At 48.6% G+C, this 13292-nt stretch overlaps 1 protein-coding gene across 3 annotated transcripts in view; it reads right to left on the reverse strand.

The window, feature by feature from the left end:
* The window catches only part of ITGB4 (integrin subunit beta 4), a 44097-nt gene extending 32069 nt beyond the window's left edge, over positions 1 to 12028 (reverse strand). For 2 of the 3 annotated variants that reach the window (XM_036756716.1, XM_036756717.1), the window contains exons 1-9: positions 11919 to 12028; positions 6498 to 6580; positions 5811 to 5893; positions 4681 to 4782; positions 3553 to 3757; positions 3095 to 3191; positions 2259 to 2430; positions 583 to 846; positions 191 to 280 (exon numbers count right to left, since the gene is read on the reverse strand). In XM_036756716.1, the coding sequence (XP_036612611.1) occupies positions 191 to 280; positions 583 to 846; positions 2259 to 2430; positions 3095 to 3191; positions 3553 to 3757; positions 4681 to 4782; positions 5811 to 5893; positions 6498 to 6570 (1086 nt within the window). In that variant the 5' untranslated portion in view covers positions 6571 to 6580; positions 11919 to 12028. Of the gene's footprint in view, positions 1 to 190; positions 281 to 582; positions 847 to 2258; positions 2431 to 3094; positions 3192 to 3552; positions 3758 to 4680; positions 4783 to 5810; positions 5894 to 6497; positions 6581 to 11918 lie in introns of those variants that run through there. The other variant, XM_036756715.1, reaches the window with a different exon arrangement.
* Between the last annotated feature and the right edge of the window lie 1264 nt (positions 12029 to 13292).

The following is a 13292-nucleotide window of genomic DNA, read 5'->3' on the forward strand; positions in this document are numbered from 1 at the left end:
TCTAGGGAAAGGTAGCCAGGAATGAGAATGGGGGTGAAATTTGTGTCTCTACCCTCAGTCCCCATCTTTGACTCCAACTCTGAGTCCCTGGCCCTGTCCAACCATGTCCCATGTGGCCCTACTCTCAGCCATCGGTCTCCCTCTCAGGTCCCAAAGTTCCAAGCTCCTCTCCTAACCCCAAACCCCTTACATAAAAGGCCTCTTCAAGTAGTTCCACTATGTTGGCGGAGTCCTCATGCAACAAGCCCAGAGAGGAGACTGGGAAATAGGTATGCAGCTTCTGTTTTTAAAAAAAAGAGAGAAGAAAAAGATGATAAGGAGGATGAAGAAGACACAGAATGATAGTCTCTGCTGATTGAAAGGAGCCTTAGTGATTACTTAATCCAGCCCATTGAAAAGATCTAGGAATCTCTATCATGAACTTAATACTAGTATTTTTTTTTTAAAGTTTAAACTTGGGAACTTAGGGAGAAGAGACTTGTGGGATCTCTAATCTACAACAGTCCCTAAAGGTTTTGAGAATGGTTCTTCTCTCAGGACACCTACACATGTGTGCACATGCACACACGCACATACACATACCTCGTAGTAGCTGTAGGAGTGGTTGGTGACAGCAAAGATGGGGATGATATTGTACTGGGCAAGCAGGCGCACCAGGGTGGGAACTGAGGGGTAGTCCTGCTGATTGTACTGGGTGTAGGTGCCCGTGGAGTCCAGGTAGCAATGCTCACTGTTCCGCATCATGTTGCCTGCCAGCACGTTGGCACCATCTGCCTCATAATGGAAGGCCGACTCTGTGGAGAACACCAGCAGGTGGGTGCTGTCTTTCCTCCAGCCAATTTCCTTCTGGGGAGGGTAAAGAGAAGCATACCTATTTAAAGGTGCCCTCTTCAACCTTCCAGGATAGTCCTGGAGCAAATGCTGCTTGCTTGATGCCACGTGAACGAATGCCCCTGTGTCTCCCAGACAGTGGGAAACATCCCTCTCTTATTTGGCTTGAACACTTCAAAATACCAGCGTTAGGAGATAGGAGAAACCATATAGCTAGCTACCTGGGTGGATAGTACGGGGCCTGGAGTCAGGAAGTCCTGAGTTCAAATTCAACCTCAGGTACTTACTAGCTGTGTGACCCAGGGCAAGTCACTTAACTCTGTCTGACTCGGTTTCCTTGACTATAAAGTGGGAGCGATAATAGCACCTACCTTTCAGGGTTGGTGTGAAGATTAAATGAGATAATATTTGTAAAGACCTTAGCACAATGCCTAGAACACAGCAGGCATTTAATAAGTGCCTAGTTCCTTCTTTCTTGAGGCAACATTCAAACCCAATATCTGATGCTCTATCCTTTGGGCTATCTTGTCAGATCCACTAACAGTTTTTCAAACCATCCAGCTCAGGACAAAAGTGATGTAGTTTGATTGTAGGCCAGGTTGGGCATGACCTGAGACCACCCCCTGCCCATTAACCCCAAAGTCCTTCCTATCAGAGCAAAAATTTTTCACTTTTTTGTGTCATGGACTTCTCTGGCATTCTGGTGATGTCTATGAACTCCTTCTTGGAATAACGTTTTTAAATGCATAAAATAAAATATATAGGATTACAAAGGAAGCCAATTTTATTAAAATACCGTTATCAAAGTATTACAAGTTTCTGATGCAATGCTCGTGTGCTATAAGAAATGACTTGCTGAAATAATACCATGTGAAACAAGCAGAACCAAGAAAACGTCAGATACAGTAGCAGCAATATTGTTCGAAGAATAACTGAATGGTGAAGCTATGAATATTCCAATCAGCTACGAAGGTCTTACGACAGAAAATGCTATTCCCCTCCAGAGAAAGAGCTGCTATATGGAAGTATGTATTGTATGGTTCCACATGTAAATCTGTATCAAAAGTTGGCTGTCTCAATGCGGGGTTGGGAGGGAAGCAGGGAGACAACTTGGAACTCGAAATTTAACAAAAAATAAATAAATAAAATAAATATAAGATAAATTTAAAAAATATTCCAAGTTCCAAGTTCATAGATGCTATTGAAATCTGTGCATCCCAGGCCTTAGAGACCTCCCCACCACCTACACAATGATGCTCTGTGTTTTCCTTCTTCCCAAAGAGGCCCAGAGACTAAGAAGGGGCCTCTTAGTCACTCAGGCTGACGTGCAGAAAAAGAAACCCCCTGTGCTCTGAAGCACTGGCCCCCTAGCAGAGAGGGGGATGGGATAGGCATGCGCAGGCTGGCAGCACCCTCACTGGCCTTACCGTGCACACAGCCGTCTGCAGGATGGCATCAAAGCCACCCTCGGGTGCATCCAGGTTGCCTGAGATTCGTTCCCGCTGCAGCTTGTTCCGGAATTCTTCCAAATCTTTAGTCAGGCTGATTACGTTCTTGAAGGAGAAGGGCGGGTCACTGTTGGGCCAGGGCTCCTTCAGCCTTGGGGTGGGGAGGACAGAGACATCAGGTGGGAGGGGGTACCAGACCTTTATGTCTCCTCCCTGCTCAGTAAAGGAGCCCCTCCCTTCACTCTCAACAACACCCTTTATTTCTTTCTCCAGTGGGGTGCATGGGAACTGGAGAACAGAATACCATGCCCCCATGCCCCTTCCTGGTCTAGCACAGCTAGTGGGGCCTTGTTCAGCCTGATATCTAACTATTATGGGGCAAATGAGGCTTTGTTTCAAGATGCCAACATGAGAGTGCTTTTTCCTCCAAGGGTACTGATATAGGGTGGGATATGTTTTATCCTTCTGTGCTGGACAGGTGGAGGACCTCCAGGACTGCCGGAGAGGAAGCATACTGCCTTCTCCTACCCCCGATGGCACCTTGAGGGAGGGAGCTCTCCTTTCACCCTCTCCTTTGACTAGCGCTGGGCTGCCACCGCACAAGCATCCTATCGTTGGCAGATTCCTGTCTAGCAGAGCCCATGTTGATACACCTCTGTGACTGATCTGACTGGGCGGGGTAGGGGTAGTACGGGTTTGCCCAGGGACCTGGGCCACCTTATATTTCAGGGATCAGCATTGGTGGTGAACAGTTCCTCCCCCAGTCTTAACTGAACTTGTACCAAGTGATAGAATTCTCAGGGTAGGTCACTTACTTGTCTGGCCTCATGTCTGTCTGTGGGACGCTGACTTTGTCCACAAACTTGCCGAAGCCAATGGTGTAGTCGCTCGTGAGCTGGCTCAAGACCCCGGCTAGGGATACAGGACAGTGAAGAGAGGACAGGCAAGTCCATTAGACAGAACTCTGACCCCATCTCCAGCAGGACAATGGGCCAGGGCTAAAGAGTTTGGATCCTGCAAACCCCCATCCTGGGCACCAAGGTGACTTCAGGGACCCACTCGTAGCTCTAATGGCAATTCCTTGACACCCCTGCTGGAGAACAGTGGAGAGGGCTCAGTAACCCCAGGGAACACGTGTCTATGCAGAGTCTGTATTTCCATAGCTGGGGAAGGAAACAGCTGGACACGTTGCCAGCGGCCTAGCTTCCTGGGGATGTGCCTGGCCTTGGTGGTGACGCTTATCCTGCCCTTGCTTCCAGGTGCCCTGACATACCCAAGTTCTGGCCCATCTGCTTGAGGTTAGCCAGATCGTCAGACATGGAGTAGGAGAAATCCATGAGAATGTACAGGTCCACGGGGCTCTCGAGGGGCTCAAACACTTGAAACTCAAAGCTTTGCTCCTCTCCGGGCCTCAGCTGCAACTGCATGGCTTGGGGTGACACCTGGCTCTTCTTTAGGGTGGTATCAATCTCGGTGTACTGCCAAGTGGAACATGTATAGACATATGTGCATGGATGTGTACAAATGTATAATGTATATGTGCATACACATACGTACACACACATATAGATACACTGGATTTGTGTACCACAGCAAGAGGGAGACACAGGGCTTGAGCATCTCTCCCTGGTACCCTGACTCCTGGCATTCCAGCAGGCATCACTCTCTCACCTTGGCCCAGCTTCTTTCTCTGGACCCAGCTCAAAGTGACCCCCTCCTTTCCCATGGATGAGCAATCTCTCCTTCATCCCTTCTATGGCCCCTGTGGAAAGCTGCCCAGGGGCCTCTAAAAAACGACAGAATGTCACAGTGATAGATGAGAAAATGGAGCCCAGAGAGGGGAGGTGGCTTGCCCTTGACCAAGGTCCTGTTGGCGACGAGGATCAGAGCTGAGCTTAAACCTAGCTCCCCTGACTCCACTTCCAGTGGTTGTTTTCTTTTTCCCCAGTGTTCTCTTCTAATCCATTTTATAGATGGTGAAATTTGGACCCAGAGAAGGGAAATGCCCATGGTCATCTGACCAATTAGTAACAGAGCATGGGACTAGGCCTAAAGTCTCCTTACTCCCTAGGCCAATGCTTCTTCTACCAGACTAGGTTTCTTCATCATCTCAAATAAGTATTATGTAAAAAAAATAACCTTTGAACATCCCCTAAAAAAAAAAGTAGCCAATATTATTATTACTTCCGTTTGACATATGGGGAAATAGAAGTCAAGAGGTGAAACGGTGTGTCGTAACAGGTAGGAAATATTTAAGGCAGAATTTGAACTCGGGTCTTTAGACTTCTTCTGGCATTCTCACCCGCTGAGCCACCTACTTGCCTCTGAGGATGTGATTCCTTATTTCTAGTGTGTGACCTCACTTTGACACCCATGCTGACCCCTCCTCCCTGGCTCTCACCTCTGTGATCTGGAAGCTGCTTTCCTTGTACACCACACTTTCGGCCTCACAGCCCATGGCCAGCAGCTCCTCTCTAGTGTTACAGCGACGGTCCTTGAATGTCTAGTCAGTGGAAGAATGGAAAAGGGGATAGGATAGTTCTCAGTGTCTCTTGTACCCTCACCTATTTCTTCATCCAAATACTTGGTCTTGGCTTTCAGTTGAGAAGCCCCCCTAAGAGCTGTGACGAGGCCCATATAACCAAGGCTTTGTACTAGGGCACCTGACACTGGAGCAAGGGGGCATATATCCCATATTTCAGTCTTTTGTCAATTCTGAGCCCAGGGCCCTCACATATGAAGCATGATTATCTTTACTCCCCCAACTCCAGCTGCTGGAGTATATACTCTTCTGGAATATATACTATTGCATCCCTTTCTTTTCCAGGGCCTGAGGCTCAGGGCTGAGGGAGATGATTTCCAGCACCTTCCTCCACTATCTCATCTTGGCTAGTATTTCCCAACCTCAGCCTCCTCCTAGCAGCTGGAGAGGTGGGGACCAGGAAGGGTGGACCAGACCCTCTGGCCCTGGTGCAACTCCACCTGACTGGAGAGGATTGAACTCTGTATGTGAACCACAATGAAGGTGAAGCCTGGCTTAACGAGGGATTGTGAGGCCCTCTTGTACTGTAGGTGAGCACCCTCCCTGGCCTAGCCCACTCTACACCCTCTCCTGGGAGCATGCTCCCCAGCAGTGGCATTGGGGTGTCTCAGGGTCTCTATCTCCTCTCATAGGTGGCATACTGGGGGTCTCTTTCCCCATAGGACCTTGTTTGCTAAGGATATCTCTCCTCTAGTCTTCTTTACTACCTTTTTTTCTTTGCTTGCCACAGGTGCCAGAAATGCTAATTATGGTTCTGCCCACTAGTTCCTTTTATACAATATGATACATGCATATAGGGTTTCCCTTTCCCAGAATTCTATCCTGGGCACCAGAGTCTTGCAGAAGGTATGGTAAGTGTGGATCTGGCCACAGGCTTGTAGGAAGGAATGTGGGGGAAATCTGGGGTCCTGCCACAGGTTCTATACTTGCAGGCCACCATGTGGGGAAGGCCCAGTGGTCAGGGCTGGGGGTGGGGGTGCAGTCCTCACCTCATCAGTGCAGTAGGCACAGTCTTTGTCTATACGGATGCACTCGGTACAGCTCTTCACCAGGGCCTTCTTGCAGCGATTAGCTAGATGGGGAACAGGAGTCAAAGACAGGGGTGGGGTCTGGGCACAGGCCAGGCCTGAACTGGAGAGGCCATTGGGTCAAACAGTCACTCCCAGGAAAGAAGGGGAGCAAGCTGGGTGGCTCAGTGTTCTGGCTGAACATCCCTGTGGGTGTTTGGTGTTAGTTTCCTATTCATGTAATGGGGCCTCTAGCTGACTGTGCTTGGAGAATCTTGGAAAGGGGTAATTATTATGCGAATGATCTACACCTTCCCTCTCCTTTGAACTCTTATAGCACTTTGCTGATTGCTCTCTTATGGCACTTATCACATTCATTCCTCTCTTATCTTTATCTGCATACCTGTCTTCCATATTAGACTTTAAACTTCCTGAGGGTAGGGACTTTGTCTTAATCATCTTTGTACTTTCACTGTGCCTAACTGTATACAGGAGGTGCTTAAATAACGTCTGTTGGGTGGTTGGAAGAATGAATGAATGGAAAGTGGTTGACAGGATGTGTTGGTAGGCCATCTGGTCAGGGCAACTGAGTGACCTCAGAAATGCTTAAGGGGAAAGAGGCTAACCAACGTCCTCTGGGGTGTCTCAGGGAGAGGTCCTCTGACTTACCCATGTTCCCTTGGAAGGTGAAACATAGCACTGCCCAGAACAGCAGACCAGCCCATGACCCTGGCCAGGGCATCCTCTTCCTCCTGAAACAACCACAGTGTTCATTCTGTATGCCTGTGTCATGAGCACCACATGGCACAGGATGAAGAATAGTGTCACTTCTGGAGATTTTTGGAAGAAGCCCCTCTTCTCAGAGAAACTCCTTCCTGCCAAGTCATAGACTTGTAGAACTGTTGTCTCCCATGCCCAGCTGTGTTCTTCCTGTTGTGACATGTGGACTTTATCCCATTCCCCACCCCCCCGCCCCACCCCTTAGCTTTGACTAAATCAAAGCTTGGCCTGGGAGAAAGTGGGAGGGGGTTGGGGATATCTCAGGTCTGGGTACCAATCTAGTTGGTGGCACAGGCCCCCCCTTGCCCAGTTGTCCCTAGGCTTGTGCTATCTGTCATTCATTGTGAATGGCAGTGACAGGAGTGTTTTACTCAAGGGTCCTTCAATGGAATATAGGGACCAGGGTGGGGAGGCTAAAAAGAGAAGGCCAGTCATTGGGCACTGTCATGCACTGGTCATGGTTGACCTAGCTCAATAGGATGAAACCTGGTGTTTGCTTCATGCCTTTGTGCCAGTCCCTAAGTGGAGAGTAGAAGCCTGAGAAGACATTGAAGAGAGAAAGCCAGAGAGACAAAGACAAAGAAAGAGACAGAGAGAGAGAAACGGAAACAGAGAGAAACAGAGACAGAGATTCAGAAAGAGAGAAATAGAGACAGAAAGACAGAGAGACAGAGGTAGAAAGAGACAGGGAGGAGTATGTCTTCCCTACCCCAATGGGAACATCAGCTCTTTGAACAACATCTGCTTCCAGTGGTCATCCCCATTTTGGGCTAGCCTGTTGTGGTAACTCTCACTCTTCCACCTTGAAGATTTACCTTAAGACATCCAGGGAACCACTGTTTCCTACTTATTTCTTTAAAAAACCAGAGGAAATTCTTTGCAGAAGTGGGGAATTGTAAGTATGGAACAAAACTACATATACGTTTAGAGTTAACTAATGTTGATTTTACTAATCTGCTTCCCCTTCATTTCCTTTTTATTCTTTGTTATGAGTAATAGCTTGATAGGGAGGGGTGGGGGGAGAGACATATCTGGAAATAAAGCTGGTGGAAAAACAAAAGACATCAACAAAAATTGAAAAAAAAATTTGAAAAAAGAAAAAAATGGGAGAAGCAAAGGAGGGAAGCCCCAGGATAGTGGGGGCAGATGAGGAAGAAGGGATGTCTTTGAGATCATTTTACAATCTGAAGAGACTCGGTGTGAGTCACCCAGGCCAGTAGAGCTGAAAGAAATAAAAAAATCAGAGAACCCCACCACATTTTCCTAGAAACCCTCTTCACATCGAGAACATATAGTCTTGTGAACCCAAATCACTCTTTCAATCTCTTTCTTGAGGATAGGTCTCCAAGTAAAGTCAGGTTATAGAACCTGCTGTGTCCAAGCATAACAAGCATGGAATAAATTGGGCTTGGTACCCAAGATTCCAAGATGGTCCTACTGCCGCACTGATTGTCCTTTCCACCATTGGACAGCGGGCTGTGCTGTTGTAACCCCAACTCCCTCCAGTGTTTTTGCCCTGAATGAAAGAATCCCCAGTTACAGCTCTAGTCTCTGGGGTGGAGTTCCTACAGTCATAGGACTTAGGTCTTCAAGGGAACTGAGAGATTTTCTGGTCCAACGTCTTCAGAATAATAACAGAAACAACTTATATTGCCCCTTCAAGTTAGAAACGTGCTTTAAATCGTTGTTGAGTCATTTTTCAGTCATGCCCGACTTTTCATGATTCCCATTTGGGGTTTTCTTGGCAGACTGAAGTGATTTGTTTGCCATTTCCTTCTCCAGCTTATTTTACAGATGAGGAAACTGAGGCAAATAGGGTGAACGTGACTTGCCCAGGGTCACCCAGCTAGTAAGTGTCTCAGGCCAGATTTGATCTCACGAAGATTAGTTTTCCTGACTCCGGGTCTGGCACTGTATCCATTGTGCTCAATGCTTTAAGTAGATTGTCCCATTTAAGAAAGAAGAGGACCAAGTCTCAGAGAAGATGAAGTGACTTAACATGCCCAAAGCAGCAGGGTAAAGATGTGTCTTAATTCAGTGGGACAATTCCCTTGGGAGAGCTCTGTAGCAGGGGTCAGGTGTGAGTGGTGTGTGGCTGAAGTTTCAGGAAAGAGAGGCTCAGACTCTTGTCAGATTAGGGCTTGGGTCTAATGGGAGTGGTCCCTTCAATTCGAGCCAGTCCTGGGGTTCCAAAGGTCATGGAGGCTGCAGTGACTATATTAATATTCTATCCAGTCCAGAGGCAGAGGGAGCTCCACTGGGCCAGAGACCAGGAAGGAGAAAGAAACCCTTGCCTAAGGGTGAGAAAGCAGCAAATAACTGTAGAATGGGTAATCCCTGAGCCAGTCAGGGTGTGGACTGTGGGGTGAAATGGCTTCCTAGAAGCCATGGGATTTGTGAAGTGCCGCACCCATACCCACCCTTACTTACAATGAAGTAAGGCAGACACATACCTACGGGCGTTATTACACAAGGATCCCAGGATATCAGAGTTGGAAGGGACCCGAGAGCCTGTCCAATTAAAGTTCTTAAACAACGATAATAAGAAGCAACATTGATACGGTACTTTAAAGTGAACAAAGCATTTTATATTTTGTGTAACCTTATTTTATAGACTCTCAAAAGGATAAAATATTTTGCCCAAGGTCACCCAGCTAGTCAGTCCCCAGAGACAGGACTGCTGATGCCAAGGCCAGAGTTTTTTCCAATGTGCCACAAATCTTCACAATGACCCCTTACAAGTCTACTGCCCTTTACAATCTACAGAGCTCTTTCATGGGCGTTATCTCATTTGACCCTCATAATGAACCCTGTAAGGTAGGGCAGGGCTGGTCTTATTAAAGACCCATTTTCTAGATGCAACCCTCATGTGAGAGATTTTTTTTCTGGTATAAAGAAGTCAGGTATATTTTTTGTTGTTCAGCTCTTTTTCAGTCGTTTCCGACTCTTCATGACCCCATTTGGGGTTTTCTTGGCAAAGATACTGGAGTGGTTTGCCCTTTCTTCTCTAGCTCGTTTTACAGATGAGGAAACTGAGGCAAACAGGGTTAAGTGACTTGCCCAGGGTCACACAGCTGGTAAGTGTCTGAGGCCAGATTTGAACTCAGGTCTTCCTAACTCCAGGCCCACTGCTCCATCTACTTTACCACCTAGCTATATTTTAGGGGCCTTTAAATTTGTTCCTACCCAGGCAGAACGTGGGTAATGAGACTTAGGTTAAATTACTTTCTTGAGTGGGATAGCCTAGATGAGAACGGTGGTCCCCAGACTGCTGCTTCTTGCTGTCCCATACATAGAACATTTAAACACACACATGTACAAATTTATGCCCATAGACAGACACACTTTCTTCAGAGAACACACATACTGGCTCGGTAAGTATAGGTGCTGTGGGCTAAAGTCCCTGGGGTTAGGAAGGGTACTTAGAGGTAGGCCTCTTGAAGATATCTTCTGCCCCTACCCTCATTCCCCACTACCCCTCCCCGTGAAGAGCTGATCTTCGGTGCTCTGTCTGAGAGGGGCTGGCTCTTAGTTGAGATAGAGTGGATTGTCCGGGTCTCCAACCTCAGATCCCTAGTATTGCTACCACAGCTGCAGTCTAATACTGCCTCTGAAACTCTGTGGCTGTGGTGATCTTACCCACATAGGCTCAGGAAATGGAGCTGAACAGCAACAAAAAATGACTAAGAAGATGGACCTTCCATCTTCATTTGTGGAGTCTCTTCATGGACCTCCAGATCCCTCCATTTCTGCATCCCAGCTTCATGCCAGGCTATCCTGTGTTCATAGGCTAAGGTTAGGAGTTTCTAACTCCTCCCTCCATACTACCCCCTAGATCCCTCAAGGATACCCAGTCATCACTTCCAGCCCTGCCTGGAGGAATCACAAGAGCCATACAGGGCAGAAATGGAGTTGGAGGAGGAGAAACAGTCCTTGTCTCCCTCCACCCCACTCTTGGGCTGTTATGAGGCTCAAATCTATGTGGATAAGGGACAGAGATCCAGATGCACCAACATAAACCCACCAGGGCATCCTCTTCACTGTGGAAGGGCCTTTGGGGAAGGGAGAAGCTTCCTGGAATGGTGGTGGTGGGCGGTGCTATAGTAAAGATAAGGACCAGAGGCAGAGGGATGGGAAGGGTGGAGGAATTAATCTTAGAAAGCTTATTGCAGTACGTGAGTCTGGAGCAGATTTTGAAAGAAGGGGAGGTATGAGATTCGGCAGAGGGGAGGAAAGGGTCAGGGGACATACACTGGCTGTAGGTCACAGCAGGAGCACCCTTCCAACCACCGGCACCCCTTGGGCTTGTCCCATGTAGGACCAGTTGGGCTGGGTAGCTGCTTCCCATTACTTAGTAAAGAGTCCCATGGGCAGCCCACTCAGAGTCCGTAGCCCTAGGCTCCCTGGGACATCTCTGCATCTTCGGAGACTAAGTTCCTCAATGCTCCCCTTCCAGAACAAGCCAGTCACCTCTCTCTCTTCTTTCTCACCCCACCACAGAAAATGTGGTATAATGGATAGAGTGCTAGACCTGGAATCAGGAAGACCCGGGTTCAAATCCCAATTTTTGACACTTATCAGTTGTACAGTACTTAATCTCTCTGAGCCTGAGTTTTTTTTTTTTTTTAATCTGTTGAATGGGACTAATAATGCCCAGAGAACCTCCTAGCTCATAGGGCTTTTGTAAGGTTCACAGTTCCGTGTGAGAAGCACTTGGCAAACGTTAACGCCTATAGAAATTCAGTTGTTATTCTCTCTGGTGGAGCCAAGGCATAGGGGCCATGCCTCTTCCTCCTTGTTCCCTACCCACTACCTCCCCTTTGAGCTCATAGCCCCCTGGAATGCCCAGATCAGTTTAATTCCAGAAGCCCTCCACCACTCCCCCATTACTTCCTGGGGACAGCCATTATTCCACCGGCAGGACTGGCCATAAGGTGCCAGGGCCACTGAGTACAGGGCGTTGGCAAATGCCAACCTTTCAGGAAGGGGATGAGAGGGAACAAAAGACCCCGTTAGTAATCCCCCAACCCCCACTGGAGTGGAAAGGCAGTTGGGGAGCAGCTTTACTCTCCTCTGAGGGGTGGTGGTGGTAATTAGCAGAGTGGGCGGCTAATTAAATCCACCCACCCACCTTGCATGCATGCCTGGACTCCTAGGCAAAGTTCCTGCAGGAACTTTCTGGAGCCAGACGCTGCCAAGCCCTGTGGCCCCCAGCCTCGGTCTTCCCACCCCAGCCCCTTTTCCCCCCTCCCCTGCCCCAGCGCCCAGCCCCTAGGAGAAGTGGGGCAGCAGTTGGCAGACTTGACATACCTTTGCTGGGGTCTCGTCCTTTCTGCTTCTGATTGTCTTCCCCCCTCCTCCCTGGCTATTAGGAGCTGCTCTCCCGTGTGTGAGTATGTTATGTGTGAGTATGTATGTGTGAGTTTGTGTGCGTGTGTGTTAAAGAGAGAGAGCGCACGACACTGTCAGAGAGGGAGGGAGGGAGGGAGGAAAGAAAGGAGGAAAAGAAGAGAGAGACATAGGGGTGGGCAGAGAAGAGACAGCTTTATCCAGCTCAGGTAGGAGGGCGCTGGTGAGTCACCGAGCACGCATTCCTGTGCGATGCACACCTGTTCGGGCAAGAGCAGAGATCCGCCGTCTCCTCTAGGCTGCACCCCCCTCCCCTCCAGGAAAAGGGCTGGTGTTCCAGCAGGGCATCACCCCGCCCTGTGGGCACTGGAAGGGAGGTGGGAGCAGGACTGTTTGAAGGGGCGAAGGGGCGGGGGAGTGGAAACAGCTCTCAGTCCCTGATCCTCATTGAGTGGGGAGGAGGATGGGGAGGAAGAGAGAATGTTTTGTTTTCAGAACAGAAGAGGAGGAGTCAGCCCTCCCTCTCTCACCCTTTCCACCAGCTTGGGGGACTCACTCAGCGGAGGCTTCCCTGTTGAACTCCTGGGTTCTCAGCTCAGGTACCTTGGGCTGCTCTGACTTTGCTGGAACTTTTGAAAAGCTCATTTGCTGTCCACTGTTCCTCTGGTACCTCCTCACTGTCCTAAGAGCTCTTCCTCCAGACTTCCAAGGCTGGTGTCTGGGGATAATTAAACGTCTCCTAAGACTATGCTCCAATGAGTCCCCACCTCTCACCTCTGAACTATCATTGAAAGATGACCCGAGTGTTCGGGTCCCACTTTTTGTCGGAGAGGGATGCTGACAACCGTGCCTCTCCCTCCACCTTGCGGTTCTGGTAAAGGAGCTTGGATTTACCAAATCTGGGAGAAAGTTGGGGAGTTTGGGCTCTTCCATGGGGACTGGTGAGCTTGGAAAGAACATTGGAGTAAGAAACTAGAAGACCTTTCTCATGAAGCCCCCACCCAAGTCATCATCTCTAAGCCTCAGTCCCTTCATCTATAAAACGGGGACAGTACCTCCTCTGCCTATCTCATAGAGCTCTCTGGTGTGGGGATCAAGTGAAATGATGTATGCCTGGGCTACCACAACTTGGGGCCATGCTACTTATTTATCCTTTTACTCCTCCTCTCCACAGACACTGTGAGCCAAACAAGTCCGACTGTTCACTGTTCCTTGCAAATACCTTGTGATGTCTTGCCCCCATGCCTTTACTAATGCTGTTCCCTGTACATGCAATACCTTACTCCTCTCTCCTGCCCATTGAGTTTCTAAGTACTCCTCAAAAACCAATTCAAA

The sequence above is a fragment of the Trichosurus vulpecula genome, chromosome 4, assembly GCF_011100635.1.
Source record: "Trichosurus vulpecula isolate mTriVul1 chromosome 4, mTriVul1.pri, whole genome shotgun sequence".
NCBI lineage: Eukaryota > Metazoa > Chordata > Mammalia > Diprotodontia > Phalangeridae > Trichosurus > Trichosurus vulpecula.